Source organism: Wyeomyia smithii, chromosome 1 (genome assembly GCF_029784165.1).
Source record: "Wyeomyia smithii strain HCP4-BCI-WySm-NY-G18 chromosome 1, ASM2978416v1, whole genome shotgun sequence".
Classification (NCBI taxonomy): Eukaryota; Metazoa; Arthropoda; class Insecta; order Diptera; family Culicidae; genus Wyeomyia; species Wyeomyia smithii.
Window position 1 is genome coordinate 197,940,249 of NC_073694.1, and position 18,007 is coordinate 197,958,255.

General features: G+C 40.2%; 1 protein-coding gene across 5 annotated transcripts; it reads right to left on the reverse strand.

The window, feature by feature from the left end:
- Nucleotides 1-1,008: 1,008 nt before the first annotated feature.
- LOC129717505 (beta-galactosidase-like) lies at nucleotides 1,009-14,981 on the reverse strand. Of its 5 annotated transcripts, XM_055667453.1 has the most exons (10): nucleotides 4,888-4,922; nucleotides 3,379-3,477; nucleotides 3,159-3,316; nucleotides 2,879-3,093; nucleotides 2,658-2,822; nucleotides 2,496-2,600; nucleotides 2,084-2,430; nucleotides 1,751-2,029; nucleotides 1,117-1,691; nucleotides 1,009-1,056 (listed from the first exon to the last, which is right to left on the reverse strand). In XM_055667453.1, the coding sequence occupies exons 1-10, from the start codon at nucleotides 4,888-4,890 to the stop codon at nucleotides 1,053-1,055; spliced, it is 1,950 nt and encodes a 649-aa protein (XP_055523428.1). In that variant the 5' UTR covers nucleotides 4,891-4,922; the 3' UTR covers nucleotides 1,009-1,052. The 5 variants fall into 5 exon arrangements, with proteins under 5 accessions (XP_055523428.1, XP_055523430.1, XP_055523429.1 ...); XM_055667455.1 differs by lacking the exon at nucleotides 4,888-4,922 and adding an exon at nucleotides 14,779-14,981 and having other exon boundaries at nucleotides 1,009-1,691; XM_055667454.1 differs by lacking the exon at nucleotides 4,888-4,922 and adding an exon at nucleotides 5,313-5,461 and having other exon boundaries at nucleotides 1,009-1,691.
- Between the last annotated feature and the right edge of the window lie 3,026 nt (nucleotides 14,982-18,007).

Here is an 18,007-nt window from a genome sequence, read left to right on the forward strand (position 1 = left end):
TACGTAAGACTTATCACGTCTTGTGCGCCGCCGCCGTCGGTGATTTTAAATCGGTACTCCGCCAAGGATATTTTTCGACGCCAATGACTATGAATGTTAGTTTTCTGTTAATTCTTGTTAATTTTCCTGATGGTTTGTGAAAATTACCAAGTACAGATTTTACCTATGCTACAGTGTCATTCATAAAAATTCGAATGTGGCATACGTGGCATAAGACATTTCAAATTGGTTTACAACGAATATAAAAATTTTTATTTATTTTATCACTCTTACCCAAATAGATATTGATTCGGTAGCCTTTTAATTACAAGATAAAATTCGATTGCTTGAAAAATGTTTGCAGAATGTTTTTCTCGCAGTAAAATCTCTCTCTGAACATACTAATTCAGAGCACGGGAAAAGAATGGAAAAGCGGAAACGGAAACGGATTTAATCGGGAGAAGAAAAATAAACATTTTCTCAGAACAAAATTGACTTTAGTTACAAAATAGTGTGAAATCGAGAATAATTTTTGCCAGCCAACGTTTATAAGTTTCATATCTCAATAACTATGTCAGTCGAGATTCGAGCATCGACTTGCTCGACTTTCGGTTTCTGGAAGAGAATAAAAAATGGCCGAATACCTCCCGACTTCCTTTATGACTTCCGGTTCGTCTGATCGTCGTTTTGAAGTCTTTGGACAGCATCCCGATTCCGACAGTATCCACATTAGGTGGTATTTAGTCGATTTTAGCTGTTTGCCGGATACCGGAAGTGACCATATTGAATTTCAAATGGCGTCCGAAGTTGATTTTCGGTCTCTGGACATCGTCCCGATTCCGGAAATACCCATAATATAAAAATAGACTCTAAACTCAGAATATTGTTCATTTAAGTGTCATGAAATAATAATGGTTTGGGCTAGAGTTTGGGTGGATTTTTTTCGGTGCGGATCAGTGCAGATGGATTGCAACCGAGAAAATTAATCGAAGGTGAAATTATCGCACGAAGTAGAAAAAGCGTTCGAAATGGTTTGTTACAAAAATTTTATTAGCTCCGCTTATTGTCCTAGATTACCTTTAAAGAAGTGAAATATTTCCGTAACTTCACTAGGTAAAGCTAAAATGAATTACTTACTTTTGAATCAGAAAGTTATTGAACGGTAATAAGCCATCTAGTTTAGGCTGATCGGTGAAAGCAATGATAGCGTCTCCTTGAATTTCTTGTTGATACTCGATAACAAGTATTGTGTTGATTCCCTCTCGAAGAATGTGTCTTGGTACGTATAGGGTGACTTGTGGACCAGCCACCGGCCAATATCGACCCAGATTAAATCCATTAATGAATATCAATCCTTTTTCCCAACCGGTTGGATCCACATACGTATCGTGTATCGGTTGGGAATGAATAACGAATGTTCCTTGAAAGATTCGTGCAGCCGCGTTCCTGCTTGTCTCAACATCATACCCACTATATCGATCCACGTAGTTTTGCAGCAGGGAATATTCATCCAGTGGAAATCCTGTCATTGTCCAGTTCAATATTTCGTTGCCACCAAGGGTTACGAAGCCCAGAATACCCTTGAAGTCGTTTGCTATGTTATAATTTATCCGCCCCTGATTCTCGACCAGAAGCTGGAGTCGTTTACTTTGTCCTAATTTAACTGACATCGAATCGGTGGCAGTGTCTCTGGAGAGAACACCAATGAATTTCTGTAGAATAAAAAGAAAACTGAGATTGAACAGCATGAGATCGATTGAGAAAGTCATACATTGTCAATGTGCACGTAGGCACGATCACGGAGACCCTGAACCTTAAGAAGTAGAGCATTACGGTTTGAGTCACTAGGTATGGTTGCTTCGTACAGTACGAATCCAGAGTGCTGATTTAGGGCTTCAAAACTGACTGTTCTTTCGCTAAATACTGTGTAATATCCCAGAGCTTGTCGTGCTTCGTTTGACATTAAAGAACCGTACCGGTTCAATTTCACCGATGGTAGGGACATTTTCGGAAGCCTTGGCGGAACCGGAACGTCTGGATCTGAAAAGTACTGTTAGCAAAACTAGTTGAGAGAAGTTCACTTCAAAAACACCTAGAATTTTACCTCTAAAATAACACTCCTTAGGGTATAGTATTTACTGGTTGGATCACCCGCCTCATCCAATGGTGCATCATAATCGTAGGATGTGATGTCCGCCTGGAATTTTCCCGGACCTCCGTCGTTGGCTCCGGCAGTGAAACCAAAGTTGGTCCCCCCGAAGAACATATAAAAGTTAACGCTGGCTCCACTGGACAACATAGTGCGCAATGTATCCGCAACCGGACCTACCGGAACTCGGGCCATCGGTTCCGTCCAATGGGTCAACCAGCCGGGGTAGTATTCGGCGTTCATAAGTGGTCCCCGGGGTTGATATTTACGCAACATCTGCCAATACAGGTCGGGATTGTCGACTGTTGTTGAAGAGTTAAATTAGCGTTAAAGGTGATTTTCATCTCGGTACAAATGGATTACTCGCCTGCACCGAAGTCTAGAGTTGCAAGAACGCCTGGAATTCTTCCGCATTTCAACAATTCTGGACCATCGTTTGTAAAGAGTACGGCATCATTCTGAACGTAGCTTTCTGGTTGACGTAAAATAATTAATGTCATAAAAACAAACTGAGTTACAGCCTAGTTACCCGTCAGATTTTTGAGGAAGGATAAATATCTATGGTCACATGCTGAAAACGATCCATACTCATTCTCAATTGACACCATTATCACTGGACCTCCCTGTCCGCGCAAATGTTTCTTTATTCGAGGCATCAAAACGCCGTACCACTTTTCGACCTCTCGTAGGTAGTCTAGAAAAACATTACTGATCGTGGAATTTACACTGTTATTTATAACGTATATTCACCAGCATCAGACGTGCGCAGCTTCATGTTCGGATACTTCGTCAATAACCAGTACGGAAATCCACCCATATCACGTTCTGCACAAATATAGGGCCCCGGTCGCAGTATGACGTAGAGATTCTCCTCCTCCGCTATGCGAATGAATTGTTCCAGATTGGCGATGCCATCCCAGTTATAGATTCCCTCCTTGGGTTCATGGGTTGACCATTCGATGTAACTGAGCAGTAAAAGTGTATAAATTTTTATCCCTAAAGCAAAAATTTAAAGTATGAAAGAACTCACGTCATAACAACGTTCAAACCAGCGGCTCGCATCGAACGCAAGATGTGCCGCCAGGAACCGGGCAAAGCGCGAAAATAGTGAAACGATCCAGACACAAAGCGAAAAGGTTTCCCATCCAACAAAAATGTATCATGTTCGTAATCGACTGTGAAAGAACACTTTGGAAAATCGGTTTTATGCAATCACTTAAAAAAAGTTCGATAGCTGTAAGCAAATTTACCGTTTCATTGCATGCCCTAGTCTTCCCGAACGTTGCAACCACCAGTAGCAGCAACAGAAGCGTGTAGATTAATTGTGACATGCTGATGTCGTTGATGCACTTAAAATGAAAAAAAAAAAATAAAAAATTACAAAACAAGCTTTGCAATCTAAGCGCTAATCATTATGATGCTTGAAATTTTAATGCCCTCTCAGGATGACTGAGCCAGTTGAGTTTCAAAATCCAACGGGATCCGTCGTATCATTAATCCTCACACTCTCGAGAGTGGACAGTTAGCGAAGAATAATCACAAATGCACCCCGTAAAGCAGACCAATGAGTTCTTCAACAACAAAAACAGATCACATACTGTCCTGACATTGATAAGATAATTGATGACGGATAAAACAGTATTCAAATCAGGTGTTATCATTTTTGTGTGTTTTCTTGAAAGGACAATTGGGATGTTTCGATCGTACTGCAGTCAACTAAGATTAAAATGGTACTTCGAGGCCAACTAAGATTAAGATGGTTCGATATTGGATGTGTATAGTTTGACAAAGGCTACGATTGGTAGAAACAGTTTGTTTGCGTTTTACCTAGATTGATGAGAAATAGTTTTAACTTTTTCTATATTTCTTTTTTAAATTATCGAATTCGATGCCCAAAGCATTGTTCCATGCATCCTCTCCAGAAGGTCAGTATGTAGGATTTTATTGATATGCAAATACCCTCAGTTTTCTTTTTCCGAGTTTCTGCAGATTTGTATTCGCTCGCAAGTTTTATCTGAATGTAGTTTCAGCAGAGGTTTGTCTGTACAAACGCAATTTTTTCGAACTTCTAGTTAACTTCATCGGTTTTTTTGAGCAGTTAGTTGCAGATACTTTCCGGGAACATCTGGACAGTTTAGATCGCCTGTAGTCCGCTGGATAACAACAAAGCTTGGGAGGCTAATGCGGTTTCGATCAAGTAGATTAATTAGTTGAGAGAGTTCGTTATCGATATTGCTTTCGGCACCTTTTGTATGTTGTAGGATAAGTACAGCGAAAATTTCCAGCTCGAAAAGATCTTCGACCTGATCGGGAATCGAACCCAATATCACAACCGTGTGGGAGAGCTAGCCGACATCGCTAACCACAGAACCACGGGGACCACTGGATATTATTACTATTAATTCTCTGCGCTATGTACGTACTTGTGGCCAAACAAAGCAAATTCCTACGCTTCCAAAGGATTCATAAACAAAGAACTTACGTTGCCAATTAGTTTATAGCTCACAGCAACATGAACTTTTATTGCTTTATATTCGAACCACAGCTGTATTTTTTTCTGTTAACAGAAATGCGAACAAAAGCAAAAGAAACCTTATCAAGACTTTCTAAATGTTCCAAACTTGTTTTCCGCGAGCTTGAAGTGAGCTCCAACCACTGTTTAAGCAACGTTTTAAACGCATTTTTTATCGAAGACCGCAATCTTGAACCATAGTCTTCTAGTTTTCCAAGAATCATCGATATTCGAAGATTCTTCTTACCATGAAACCAGACGTACTTATAAACTCATAGATTATGATAAAAACAAGATCTACGTGACATTTTCAAAACCAAATCACTATTGTATGGGATTATATTCGAAATGCAGCTCAATCAAATGAAACCAAACAGCACAATCTTACAGAGAGTGAGTATTTCTAAATCTAGACCTTTGCACAACACCACAACATTCCGGGCGAGCGCCACCCAGGAACTGCGAAAGAATTTACTTAACGCATCGCTGGTCAACACAAAACCCTTAACGCGTTGGCTTCATATTCTAGTGCTAGTACTGCATGTGTGCAACGTTTCCAGAATTTGAAGCACTATTTTGATAATTACTACAATCCGTTTGTTTCAAACACAATACACATTCGAGAAAAAAAAAACCGTTTAATCTGTTCGTCACGCCGAGGGCGACTTTTACCTTGACAGTTTAATCCGTTCAACTTCACCGGTTCGCAGTTCGAGTAGTACTGCTGGCTGGCAAGAAGCAACAGGGTGCTGCCCAACCGAAGGAAGTATAAATAGTTACTGGGTGTATAGTATTGCACCTTCTCCACGGGTACGAACTGAGATGTGATAAACAAACGGCAGGCGGGAAACCACCAGACCGTTTTGCGGCACCGTTTCGAGACCGTTCTTATCATGGGGGGCCCAAAGTCGACGCTGTCAGATGCGCCCACTTCTGAGGGCATTGGCTTGGAACCTGTTTGCGAAAGTTGTTTCGAATTTCGTTTTTTTTTTGTTTCGATTCAAGGTCCCGCTTTGTCGATTGTGATTGCTACAAAAACTTGATCGGGAAGAGAGAAGAATGAGGTATTCAACTTTATGAATGATCATCGATCACAATACAATTAATGCCTTCGTTTATAGGCTTGGCGAGGCGTGTGGGGCGGATTAGGTTTCTCGCCTGAGAGCGATTCTTGAAGCTGTGTGGTAATCGAGAATTTCTAATAGTAGTTGTGATTAGTATAATTTTCCCTTGTTGGTGCGTCGAAAAAAATTTCTCGCAATTAGGATCTCCATTTTCCTGATATGATTCAGTTCATTATCTAACTTGTGATCCCCGTTCCTTTTCATATTTACGAGAATCATCTTCAAAGCAGCAATTTGAACTTTGCTCGATCGTTGACAGATAGCTATACTACAGTAAATTTAAAGGTTATTGGCTCATTATGCAGATACACAGAGAGTGCAGTTGAATAGGTTCATATAAGTTCCTTCGTACTTTTAATTGGTTGCAGTGTATAAAGCTTGTATTCGCAATAATCAGGACGCCCAAAAAATGTAATAAAACTATGACTATTTATTATTTTGGCCCTCAAGAGAGGCAGCAATTGTTTTTGTAGATACTCCTCCGAGTAAAATTTCCTTGTTGGTTGTATCTACAATAACAAAAGATAAGCTTTTTCAGCCACAAGTACAAACTGCTTGCCAAACAAAATATTTCTTGGGAAATTTATCCGTCTCCTAAGTCATGAAATACTCTTCGGTGCCATTTCCGGCCATTGCAGTCTAATCCTGGAAAATGTTTCAAGACTACGACGCATGAAAATTTTATCAAAAAATCGCGATACAATTTTCGAGCATCCGTTTTTCGCCGTAAAATTCTGCTTGTCGTCGCTGTTGGGAACTTTCTTGACTTTGTAGGACTTTGAATCGAGCTTACTTTTCGAGCCACAACTCGCATATACAGGGGGTAGACAAAACGATTGAGACAGGCAAAATTTTGTCAATCTTTATTTTTCAATATTCAGGAGACCTTACCTCAAAAATGTAGAGCTTAAAATTTGAAGAACTATTTTCTTATTTGATTTTTTATTAAAATACATAGTTTTGAGATTTTGTACTGAAATAATTCGAAAACTCCAAAATTCACTCTTACATACCATATTTTATCCACCTGACATGATTTGATACATGGAGCAATTGATACGTATGAAAATTACCAGTGTTTGCTCAATCTGTTTGAAAAATTAGAAAAAAATACAGACATATTTGCGTCTCACAAAAACGGGGAGGGGTCCAGAGGGGTGGCACCTTTACCAAAACTTAGAGCAACTATTCCCCTTGAATAAAAGTTCAAGTTTCCCAAATCGGCCGTTACAGTGCTGAGAACGAGCAATTTCAGAAAACAAGTTCCGTCCCGGGTCTTTACGGGTCAAATAGCCAGAACTTCGCGAAAAATGAACCAATTTTAAAAAAACCGGTTTCATTTTATTGGAAAACTGTTCTTGTTTCCAAAAACTATTAGGGAATTTGACGGGACCAACTGAAACCGGAAATATTCCGGATTTTAGGAGTGTATGTCAAAATGTGCATTCTTGCAACGCTTAGAACTTCTTCTGACATTTGGTTTCTTTTAGGTTTATATGTTTCCAAAAAACTAGAATTCATTCCGAGTTCATTGATACCCAAAGGTTGAAAATCTGTCGAAGAACCATCGAGATAAGAATTAAATATTTATGGGTGTTTTTTTGACTGTTTTTTTGTTTTTTGCGTACCATTTTCCTTGGGCACCCTAGCAGAACTCAATGAAACTTTGTGGGTGTATAGTAGGCCTTAGTAAAAGAAGCAACTTTGCAAGCATTTTTTTGGAAAATTCATCTGGACTAACATTTGAAAAGGTTTGAAGTATTTATACCTCTTTCTTATGAATCAACATATCTAAATAATGACAAGAGATAGAGAACGGTTGGAACTGGATAACTTCTAGAAAAATTATCTGAACTTTTATTTAAAAATATTAGAAAATTGAATTTCAGATCCTGAAAAATATAGTATTAAAATCAAAAAGTGATTTTAAAAATGTCGGTTATTTGAGATTTTTTAACATGAAGGATTTCAGGTAGACAATTTAGTTGCCTAAAACTCTGCAGAACAAATCACAGTGCAAACTCTCAAAGAAAAAAAGATTTTCTGACAAAAACTTTTTCGTGTACTATGTACCCAACAGCAAAAAAAAACTGCTAAAAACATGCCTAAATAATTCATATCTCGATGGTTTCTCGACAGATTTTCAATCTTTGGATAGCAATTAACTCGGAATGAATGCTAGTTTAGTTGGAAACATATAAACCTAAAAGAAACAAGATGTCAGAAAAAGTTCTAAGAGTTGCAAAAATGCACATTTTGATACACACTCCTAAAAGCCGGAATATTTTCGGTGTCCGTTGGTCCCGTCGAATTCCCTAGCAATTTTTGAAAATTAGAATTGTTTTCCAGTAAAATGAAACCGGTTACATCAAAATTGATACATTTTTCGTGAAGTTCTGACTATTAAAAATTGACATAATTTTGCCTGTCTCAATCATTTTGTTCGGATTCCCCTCTAAAATCTTCTTGACTTGACTGCCCAAAGAACTATCGGCACAACCAATATTTTTTTCCTTTCGACACTCGAACGTTTAGAAACCCTTTTCAACACATCGTGGACTGTAGTTTGCAACAGATTAAGCTGTTTCGCGAGTTCACGTACCGAGAGGTGAGGATTTTCGGTACTGCTGTACAAGATCCGTTCGCGCATGTCTTATCAGCTAGATAACATTTTGAGCAATGTTTACAAAATGTCAAAACAAATCAAAGTAGGCGAAAGTGAAAACCCCCAGCTAGCTTGAGTGAAAAGAGTCGCTCATGGCTTAAATATTGCAAGAGTTACACGGCCTCTTCCCGGAGAAGTAGAAGCGCCAGAAACTGGCTGGGAAACCGCCTCTGGTATTTTCAGGGGATAGCCAAAACAAATAGACTAGGCAAAATTTTGATGAAGTTTGAATTGCTGCAGCTACGCCGAATATTATTCGATTTTAATAATTTGAACACCACAAAAATGGAAAACTTTTTAAGTTCTATTTTCTAATGACATATGTGGCCTAGGTCATCGAATGTGGGAAATATTCCTGAGTTCCGGTAAGCATGTTAAACCTGCTAATTTTTGGATGAATAAAGTAATGGTTTACCTGATAAAAATGCTTATTTGCATCATTGGCATAGATGACAACACCATTTCTGAAGCGAATGGTTCATCAAGATCTGGAATCGGTCAAAAATGTAAATGTCCCCACTACCGGTCCCTTCAAGGTACCCGGATCGTTCCGGGAGTTACCTATAAATATTCAGAAATATGTCTTTCGGATGATGCCTGATGAAAAATCCTGAAGATAGAGGTAACGCCTGCTATATTTGATGCAGAAATGTAAATGTCCCCATTTCTTTTGGACGATTCCTGTTGAAAAATCCTGATGATAAAGGTGTCGCATGCTTATTTCGTTGCAGAAATGTAAACTCTTCCAATACGAGTTCTTTCGAGTTCTGTGTTATGTCCACGGTCCATACAAATTTTGCAGAATTCATATGAGCAGTCATCTATGGAGGGGGGGGGGTTAGAATCGTTAAAAATCTGTTCGAGACCATCTGGGAGAGATGATCATCAATATAAAAAAATACATTTTTACATATGTCTCATCGTCCAATGAAATGCAGCCGTAGAATTTAGTCAAGACTTTCTCATACAGCATCATAGCGCGGCATTTCGCAACGAAATTCTGCTTGAGGGTCCTGTTGGGGTGCTTGCTGGCGTGAAACGACCGCTGCAGGCCTTCACAGTGACAGATTCATCGAACAGTGCTGTACGGTACCGAGAATTTCTTAGCCTAATCGCGCAGGGTGATCCCAGGGTTCATCTGAACTGCTTTGCAGACTTATAATCGTAGGTTCTTGTCAATTGCTCCACTTCTGTGGTTGCTGTGATCAGCGCGATTCAGTGTTAGAGTTTCATTGAATCGTTTCAGCATTCTGTTTTCGGTTGATTTGGGAATTTTCAACTTGAGTGTGCAACATTTTCTCACGTTTTCCACGTTCTATCGTCGAAAACTTTGGAATTTGATGAAATCTTCACCATTATGTAAACAAACCTTCCTCATCACTGCGCTGTCATTGGTTTCTCGTAACCGACACTCAAGGCGCCACAATAAATAGAGAACTGCGACCAAATATTAAGTGGATCTAATTACATTAAACAACACGGGAAGGGTCAGAAGTGTGTCCCAATTACCGCAAAGTATCTCAATTGGCACAAAAATGACCTTGTTGTGTTCAAACCAGGCAGGATACCAAATCAGGTCAAACCACTGCTATGCCTGTTTATTGACGAATCATTCTTCAATGTATGTTTCAGTGTTCATAGTATCAGTTGTAATGAAGGGCTGAGAAAATTTACCACACTCGCATATTGCTTGCCATACCATAGCCTTTTTCCTAAATTTTTCAGTGTAAATAAACGTCTTCTCTTTCTCAAGGGTTTTTTCATCCCGTACCGTGAAGAACTGTGGTCCTGGAAGAATTTATAGTCCAGTTTTACGTAGGTCTCCATTATCAAAAAGGCATCATTTTTGCAAAAGATGTCGTACAACATTCTGGCTCTCGGTTTGGCCGGTGCTGCTTATTTTGGAATTCCTCTGCATACGTTGCTTCTTGTATGCCTTCAGACCAAGCCTCTTCTTAGCACTTACAACGTTCGATACAAATGTACCCACCTTTTTCGCCACGTCACGTACAGACGCTGAGCTTCTATGATCAAACAATTCCTTGATTTTCTTGTCAATTTCCAGATATACTGGATCACGTTTTCGGCCACTTTTCGGTAAACCTTGAAAAGAGTTCTCCTCAGCATACTTGTGGATCGCAGTACGAACGGCTTTGACGCTTACTCCTTCATCTTTCGTGAACTTTCTCAGCGATAGTCCTGGCGCAGTGGACCATTTGTGCACGATTTTTTGCGGCCTTCTGGTGATAATCCTCGCATTTTCAAACTAGACCGGAAAAAACACTGTGTTCGCACGGACTGAACTAATGGAAACAAACGTGGGCAGCCAATTCAAAGCACAGAGGTCGACTCACGTTTGAAAGGCGTCATTTTTTTCAATGTGCCCATACTGTATTGTGCGGTCTATAGTTTCAAACAACAGCAACAACAAATCGTCTCGAAAATCTGGTTGACTCGAAATTCTGATTGATTTAGACTGAGACTAAGAAATTCGCACGATATTTGGCCTTTGAGCCACCAAAATTCACAGGAATCGTTGAAAGGCTGTAATCGTTCAGTTTTTTTTCAGTTTGAGCTCCAAGGCAAAACCTGTGTTTAGTAGTAATATCTTTGGTATCTTTGGTTGAAATTCGTGTTTTAAGACTCAAACGTGAAGTCTGCTTTACTTCAATAACTCTAAGCGAAATAAATGAAAAACTCGTATTTAAATTAACGGTATTTAAATAAATTTTACCTAGTCGCCAGATTTTGTTTAAGATAAAACATTAACGAGATGATGCCATATTCACTGCCTTTTTTATGCGCGCCCGTATACCCAACACCGTCTTCAGACAGCTTGGCTTCCCTCTAGAAAATCGGGATGAAAGATCAAAAGAGAAAAACTAAACAATTTTGAAAGAGCTGATATTTAATATGATTGCTTCCCTTTAACAAACAAATTCTTACTTTTTAATGAGACTTAAAAGTACAAAAATTGTACCACGCTTGGAACTGTAAACCAATATGGATTAGCGATACAACATTTTCTGGAGACGATCGCGACCGCGATTATTTTGCATTTTATCCAAACTTCTCGAGGGATATTGGTGTAAACCAAATTCATGTGCAGGATATTTTCCAGGCGTTGAATAGCTTAGATGCCTTAAAAGGTCCTGGACCTGACGGAATTCCACCAGTATTTATGAAAAATCTTGCAACGGAACTTACTGCTCCATTGTTCTGGCTCTCCAACATGTCACTGGAATATGGATGCTTCCCATTAAAATGGAAAAGCTCGTTTCTAATGTCTATTTTCAAATCAGGCCGGAAATCCGACATACGTAATTATCGTGGAATAGCCCTAATCTCTTGCATTCCTAAACTGTTCGAAGCAATTGTAAATTAAAAACTATTTTTCCAAATTAAAAACCGTATAACTGAGAAGCAATATGGCTTATTCAAGGGCCGTTCAACATCGACCAATTTACTTGAATTTATAAATTACTCATTGAATGCAATGGATAATGGAAAACATGTAGAAGCTCTTTACACAGATTTCAGTAAGGCATTTGATCGCATAGACATACCAATGCTACTTTTCAAATTGCAAACAATGAGACTTGAGCCAGAACCCCTGAAGTGCCTCAAATCATATTTAACCAACCTCCAACAAATAGTTAAATTTAACGGACAGAGCTCGGACTCTCATTCAGGACCTGTTCTTTTTATCTTGTACGTTAACGACATTTCCCCAATTCTAAAAAAAACTAAAAGTGTTAATTTATGCCGACGATATGAGACTCTTTTTGGAAATAAGAAATAAAGAAGACATCAATGCATTCCAGAATGAAATATACATATTCTACGCATGGTGTAAAAAAAACTTACTAGAGTTAAATGTAAAAAAATGCAACCACATATCATTCTGTCGAAAAGAACAACACCAAACATTACAATATCATTAGGAAACAAAACTGTAGCAAATTGTGAAAGAGTTAGGGACTTAGGAGTTGTCTTAGACTCCAAACTAACCTTCATTGACCATTACAACACTATAATCCACAAAGCTAATAACATGCTAGGATTTATAAAGCGCTTTTATTACAACTTTCAGGACCCGTATACCATTAAAACATCATATAAAGCCTATGTAAGATCAATACTGGAATACTGCAGCATTGTGTGGTTACCCTATACAATTATGCACGAAGAAAGAATAGAATCAGTACAAAAGCAATTTCTGTTGTATGCTCTTCGTAAATTAGGTTGGACATCATTTCCTTTTCCATCATATGAAGCACGTTGCATGCTCATAAACATACAATGATTGAGAGAGCGTCGTGAATTCGCAATAGTGTCATTTGTAAACGACATCATTTCGCAGCGCATTGATTCAGCTACACTTTTATGTAAGCTAAATTTCGACGCACCTATTAGACAACTTCGAAATCGAAACACGTTTGCCACCTATCGTTACCGCACAAATTATACAAAACTCGGACCCTTGAATCGTATGATGGCCACTTACAATCAATTCTGCGAAACCATTGACTTTACAATGCCTCGACATGAAATTAAACTTTTTTTGCTCAATACGCAAACGCTTATTGAAAAAAAAATAGTTTGTAAGTAAACATTGTATTAGAATATTAGAATATTCTTCTGATTGACGAAATAAATGAAAGAAAGGATTTGCGAAATATCAGGATATATTTCGCATTTTGAAGTAGAATACTTCTCTCAGGAAGTTCGGCTACATAGGGATGTGAAATGAAAATCTAAAACCGAAAAAAGTTAAAAATATGTCCAATTTCAAATGCTAATAAATCGGTTAGTATTCGATGGATTTCCTTCGTTCTTGTAGCAATAGATTGGAAAATCTTCTAAGATTCTTCCCAAAAGAAGATAACTGTAATTTTATTATTCGCATTATTGTACTATTGAAAATAGTCAAGCCTTGTCAAAACGAAAAATTCGATCTCTGATTGGTCGTTGTATGATTGCTTCCCAAGCACGGTCGACAGAATCATATACCTTGCAATTGAAAACATGCTATTTGGCCTATACAAGAGCCTGTTTCAACCGAAGGCGCTCATAATAGTTCTAGACAGCGACAACAGCAGTCGTCCTTCCTTAGCAGCAGCGCTAGCCCTGTGGTTGGTCACCACGTCTTAGGAGCAGCGAGGTTCTTCCTAGCGTGTGTCGCCAGACAGCCATTATTCCCCCCATGTTGGGGCAGCATGAAGATTGCCATCGAGAAATCCAATTTTTAAAATCGAAATGCCTTTCCAAGGCAATTAAACAAGTCATTGAAAGTTAATAATTTTTTGACAACGCAAGCAAGCATTCTGTGTTGGATCATAGCAATTCAAATTTGTCGCACCCGTCTAATTTACTGAATGTGAAATAGCTTCTACAGTGCATGTTGTCCGTGTATCTTAATTCCCCCAATGTTAGGGCAGCTCAAAGGTTGCGATCAGCAACCGATTTTGAACCGCAAAATGCCTTTTTCAAGGCAAATAAACAAATAATTGAAGGTTAATAATTTTGCTGGCATCAGCACAAGCAGACATTCTGTGCGGGATGCAATCAAATTCTGTTTTAGTTGTCTTATTTTACTGTATTTAGTAAACCCCCCACGGTAGGGGCAGCGCAAAAGCTGCGATCAGCATAACCGACTTTGAATAATAAACTGCCCTGTTAGAACGCATTCACAAAAGCAGTTAGTTCGACTATGCAGAGCTAATATGAAGTCGATTCAATCAATCAGCATGAACAGAATTTCGTCATCTCCCAGCTGCAAAGTTGCAACATGATGCAACACGCAACAGCGAGCAAACGAAATCGCTTGATTTTACAAACCGCAATAAGATACGGGTTAAAACCATTGCGTGTATGAGAGCACCATCGGTGTTTATTCGCTGGATACAAAAATCATATGCGAATTGTGGAATAATTTGTCTGAAGAACATTAGGGAATGGAACAACGTGGCGTGGCCTATTTCGTAGCACCCTTCGGCTATAAAAGAGTGTTTCTGGGAAAATTAGCCACATTCATTAGTCGGAAGGTGAGCTGGATGGACCGTCCGGGTTGCGTCTGTCTGATTTTTGCCGTACATCAGCCGGCACTTCCTCTAATGGAAAATTTGGATCATTTTGTTGAAAGGAATATTACTGTCGGTAATATTACAGAGATGCGATTGCATTCTATCCGATATGGAATTGAAAAGTTGTTCATTTGAAGACAAATGAAACACTTAATTTGAAGAGTTAATAGTTTTGGGTGCCAGTAGCAGTATGGTAACATGAAACGACGTGCTTTCGTACGATAGCGGCGGTGTTAGCGGTAGATGCATTTGCCAACACTTACTCCAGTAAAGTCGTGTCTAATTTTCAATGTGAAAACACCTTTCTATTGTGTTGGCCATGCGCATTAGGGTTCTGCCAGGCTAAACGCAAAAAGCGGCGCGAACCGATTCGCCCGGCCGTAGGTTAATGTACAGCCGTAAGTAAAGCTGTGTAAGAGTATTCTACTTCAACCTTGCGGTCGTGGCTTTGCACACAACCTTCCTGTGATTTTTTTTATTTAAGTTCACTTTTTACACGTATACAGACACTGGCGTGTTTATACACTGACAATTGCGTTCAATATTTACTGTTTCTAAGTGTCAATTGCTTGGAATTTATAGTTTTCTAGAGTAATTTCAAAACTGAAACGCGAATTCTGCTACTACTACTTCACAAGTGTTACACTGGTCTTACTACATTATAGACCGGCACTGTGACTGAGTGCAACTGTAATCTTTCGAGTCATGGTCATCAACCAGCTTCGCCAATTGTTATTGCAAAGCTAGGTTTGGTTTGCCTATTGATTAGTTACAGGCCTGTATAAAGCAACGTAACTAATCGATGAGCTTCTGTTGTAGGTTGTAGGCTAGATTACCTTACCTAGCAGGCTAGAGCTGGGGTGACTCGCGCTGTATCAAGAAGTCGTCTCAATTCTACTCGGTTCTTGGCTATATGGCACCATGCTCACAGGCGTCTTATCACTCGTAGGTCACTTTCAATCTGATCAAGTCATCGTGCACGCTGTGCTGTTCTGTTTTAGTGCCTGAGGGATGACTGAAAAGAATCATTTAACTGGGTTGTCGTCTAGCATCCTTGCGACGTGTCCGGCCCATCGCAATTTGTTAACTTTAACAAGATATGCAACGGGAGTCTCTCCTAGCAGCGCGTGAAGCTCATGGTCCATGTGTCTACGTCATTCTTCGTCTTCAGTCTGAAGTCCACCGTAGATGGTCCGCAGCATCTACCGTTCAAAAACTTCAAGAGTGCTGGGGTCCTCTAAGAGCAGTGTTGTACAGCTGCAGCTTCGAGCGGCGGCGCATCCGATTGGATCTCAGCGTCTCTGGATCTCCTTTTTGGTGTTGTAATCAGCGGTGACCAGCGATCCTAAGTACACGAACTCGTCCACCACCTCAAGCTCATTGCCGTCCACGATGATCCAGGGTGGGAGACTAACATCGTTCTCCTTTTCCCTTCATATACTTTATTTTCGACGCATTTATCAACAATCCAATACGCTTAGCTTCCGCTTTTAGTCTAGTGTAGCTTTACTCTACCGTCGCAAAGTTTCGTGCTATAATGTCGAAGTGATCAGCGAAGTCTTAAGCTGAACTCGTCTCGTGAAAATCGTATAACACCTTCGAGGGCGACACTAAAAAGTACACAGGAAAGCCCATCACCTTGTCTCAATCCCCGGTATGACTCAAACGGACCCGAGAGTATACCCGAAACACGCACGTAACACATCACACGATTTATGGTAACCTTGTCATCTGCCTCGTCAGTCGATAAAAATGTGATGCGTGGACACATTTTAGTCACGACATTTTTGCAAAATCTGTCGGATTGAAAATATACGTTCCGTGGTTGTGCGGGCTTCCATGAAATCCGCCTGGTACTGCCCCACGAACCTTCTAGTTAAAGCTGTTAGACCTTGGAATAGAGCTTGAGAGAGCTGCTTGCGTTGATGACCGTTATTCCTAGATAGTTGCAGCACTCCAGCTTGTCGCCCTTTTTATAGTTGGGGCCGACTCTAAGAAATGTTTCTTTACCATGTTTGTAGAGGTTACCCGGCAAGCCGTCTCTGTCGGTGGTTTTGTTGTTCTTCAGCCTCACAATCTCCCGCTGAATTTCGTGGGGGCTGATACCGGGTCATCTACTGTTGGCACTCCCAGGTCCGTTCCAGTTCCGCTTCTGTTTGTTGCATCGCCATTCAGATGTTCACCGAAGTGCTGCATACATCTGTCGACCAGCTCGCTATTGTTCGTGATGAGATTATCTTTCACGTCCTTGCAAAAGTCGGCTCGCAACACAAAGCCTTTACGGGGTTGGGTCATCTTTTCCTAGAATTTTCGCGTTTCATTGGCAGTGAATAGCTCTTCATGGTCACGATCCTCCTGGAGTTTTTTCGTCTCAGAATCTTGTCCATCTGTATTTGACCAGGTTATCTCTTGTCCTTACTCTGTGCGGATCATGATTCAGCCATCCACGAGAGAAGCTGCGCCGAACTCTTCTTCCGTGGGTAGTGCCGCATCAAGCTGTTGCACGTAGACTTCAGCAGCTTGCGGGTTCTGTAGCTGCTTGATGTTAGGCCGCGGAGATCAGATCTGTCGTGATTGATAGACAGTCGACAGTTTTGAGGGCATACAAACCGCCACTAAGTAGTGGTCCGAGTTAAAGTCCGCACATCGGTAGATGCGTATGTTGGTGATGTCCGAGAAAAACCGTCCTTCGATGAGCACATGGTCCATTTGGTTTGTTGTTAGTTAGTCATGTAATTTCCGATTGACTTTGTGAATGTCCTTGCGGGGAAAAAATGTACTTTGAACTACTAATCCTCGGGAAGCTCAATCAAAGAAATAGTTATCGGTTTCCGTTATACTCTACTAATTTTTTTGGAAATAAATATTGAAATTCAGTCCGCAAATATATATTTCGACTGTGACGTACAGTCTTCCTCAGTGCTTATGTGGACTGGTAAAGAGCAACGGGAAGCTGCAAAGTTTACGCATCTCTGGCCGTTGTTCGTCTCGGTTGCCGAATGCTCTGTTCCGTTCCTTCTTCTTGAATATTCGCATTAAAATGTTTTTTGTCATGTCACTCTTCTAGGTTGGCGATGGCTAGTTTCGTGACAGGGCTGCCCTTTTGGGTGTAACTGACGAGACATCGCATTTCATACTTCAGCCGTGTCTATGGCGCACTGGGTTTTTGGGCTAAAACGCTTATGGTGGCGTCGACTCACCATTTAGAAGTCGTTAGAGGAGATTGTGTAGAGCCCACTACGCATCTCCCGGCCCTAACTACTGCTGCTGTTTGTTCGGGAGTACTTATTTATTATGTTCGCACTTAACCTCCATATCTGGAGGCCGTTTGCTATCCACACCCTGCGAGCTGTCCGATTCCTTGCAGCTAGGCTGTGCGTATTGGAACTCACATTGAAGATGTGAAAACGTATTGAGTCCTGTGAGGATCACTACGTCACCCACATTAAACCCTGTGAGAATCACTACGACGCTAATCGGTCATCGAATGAT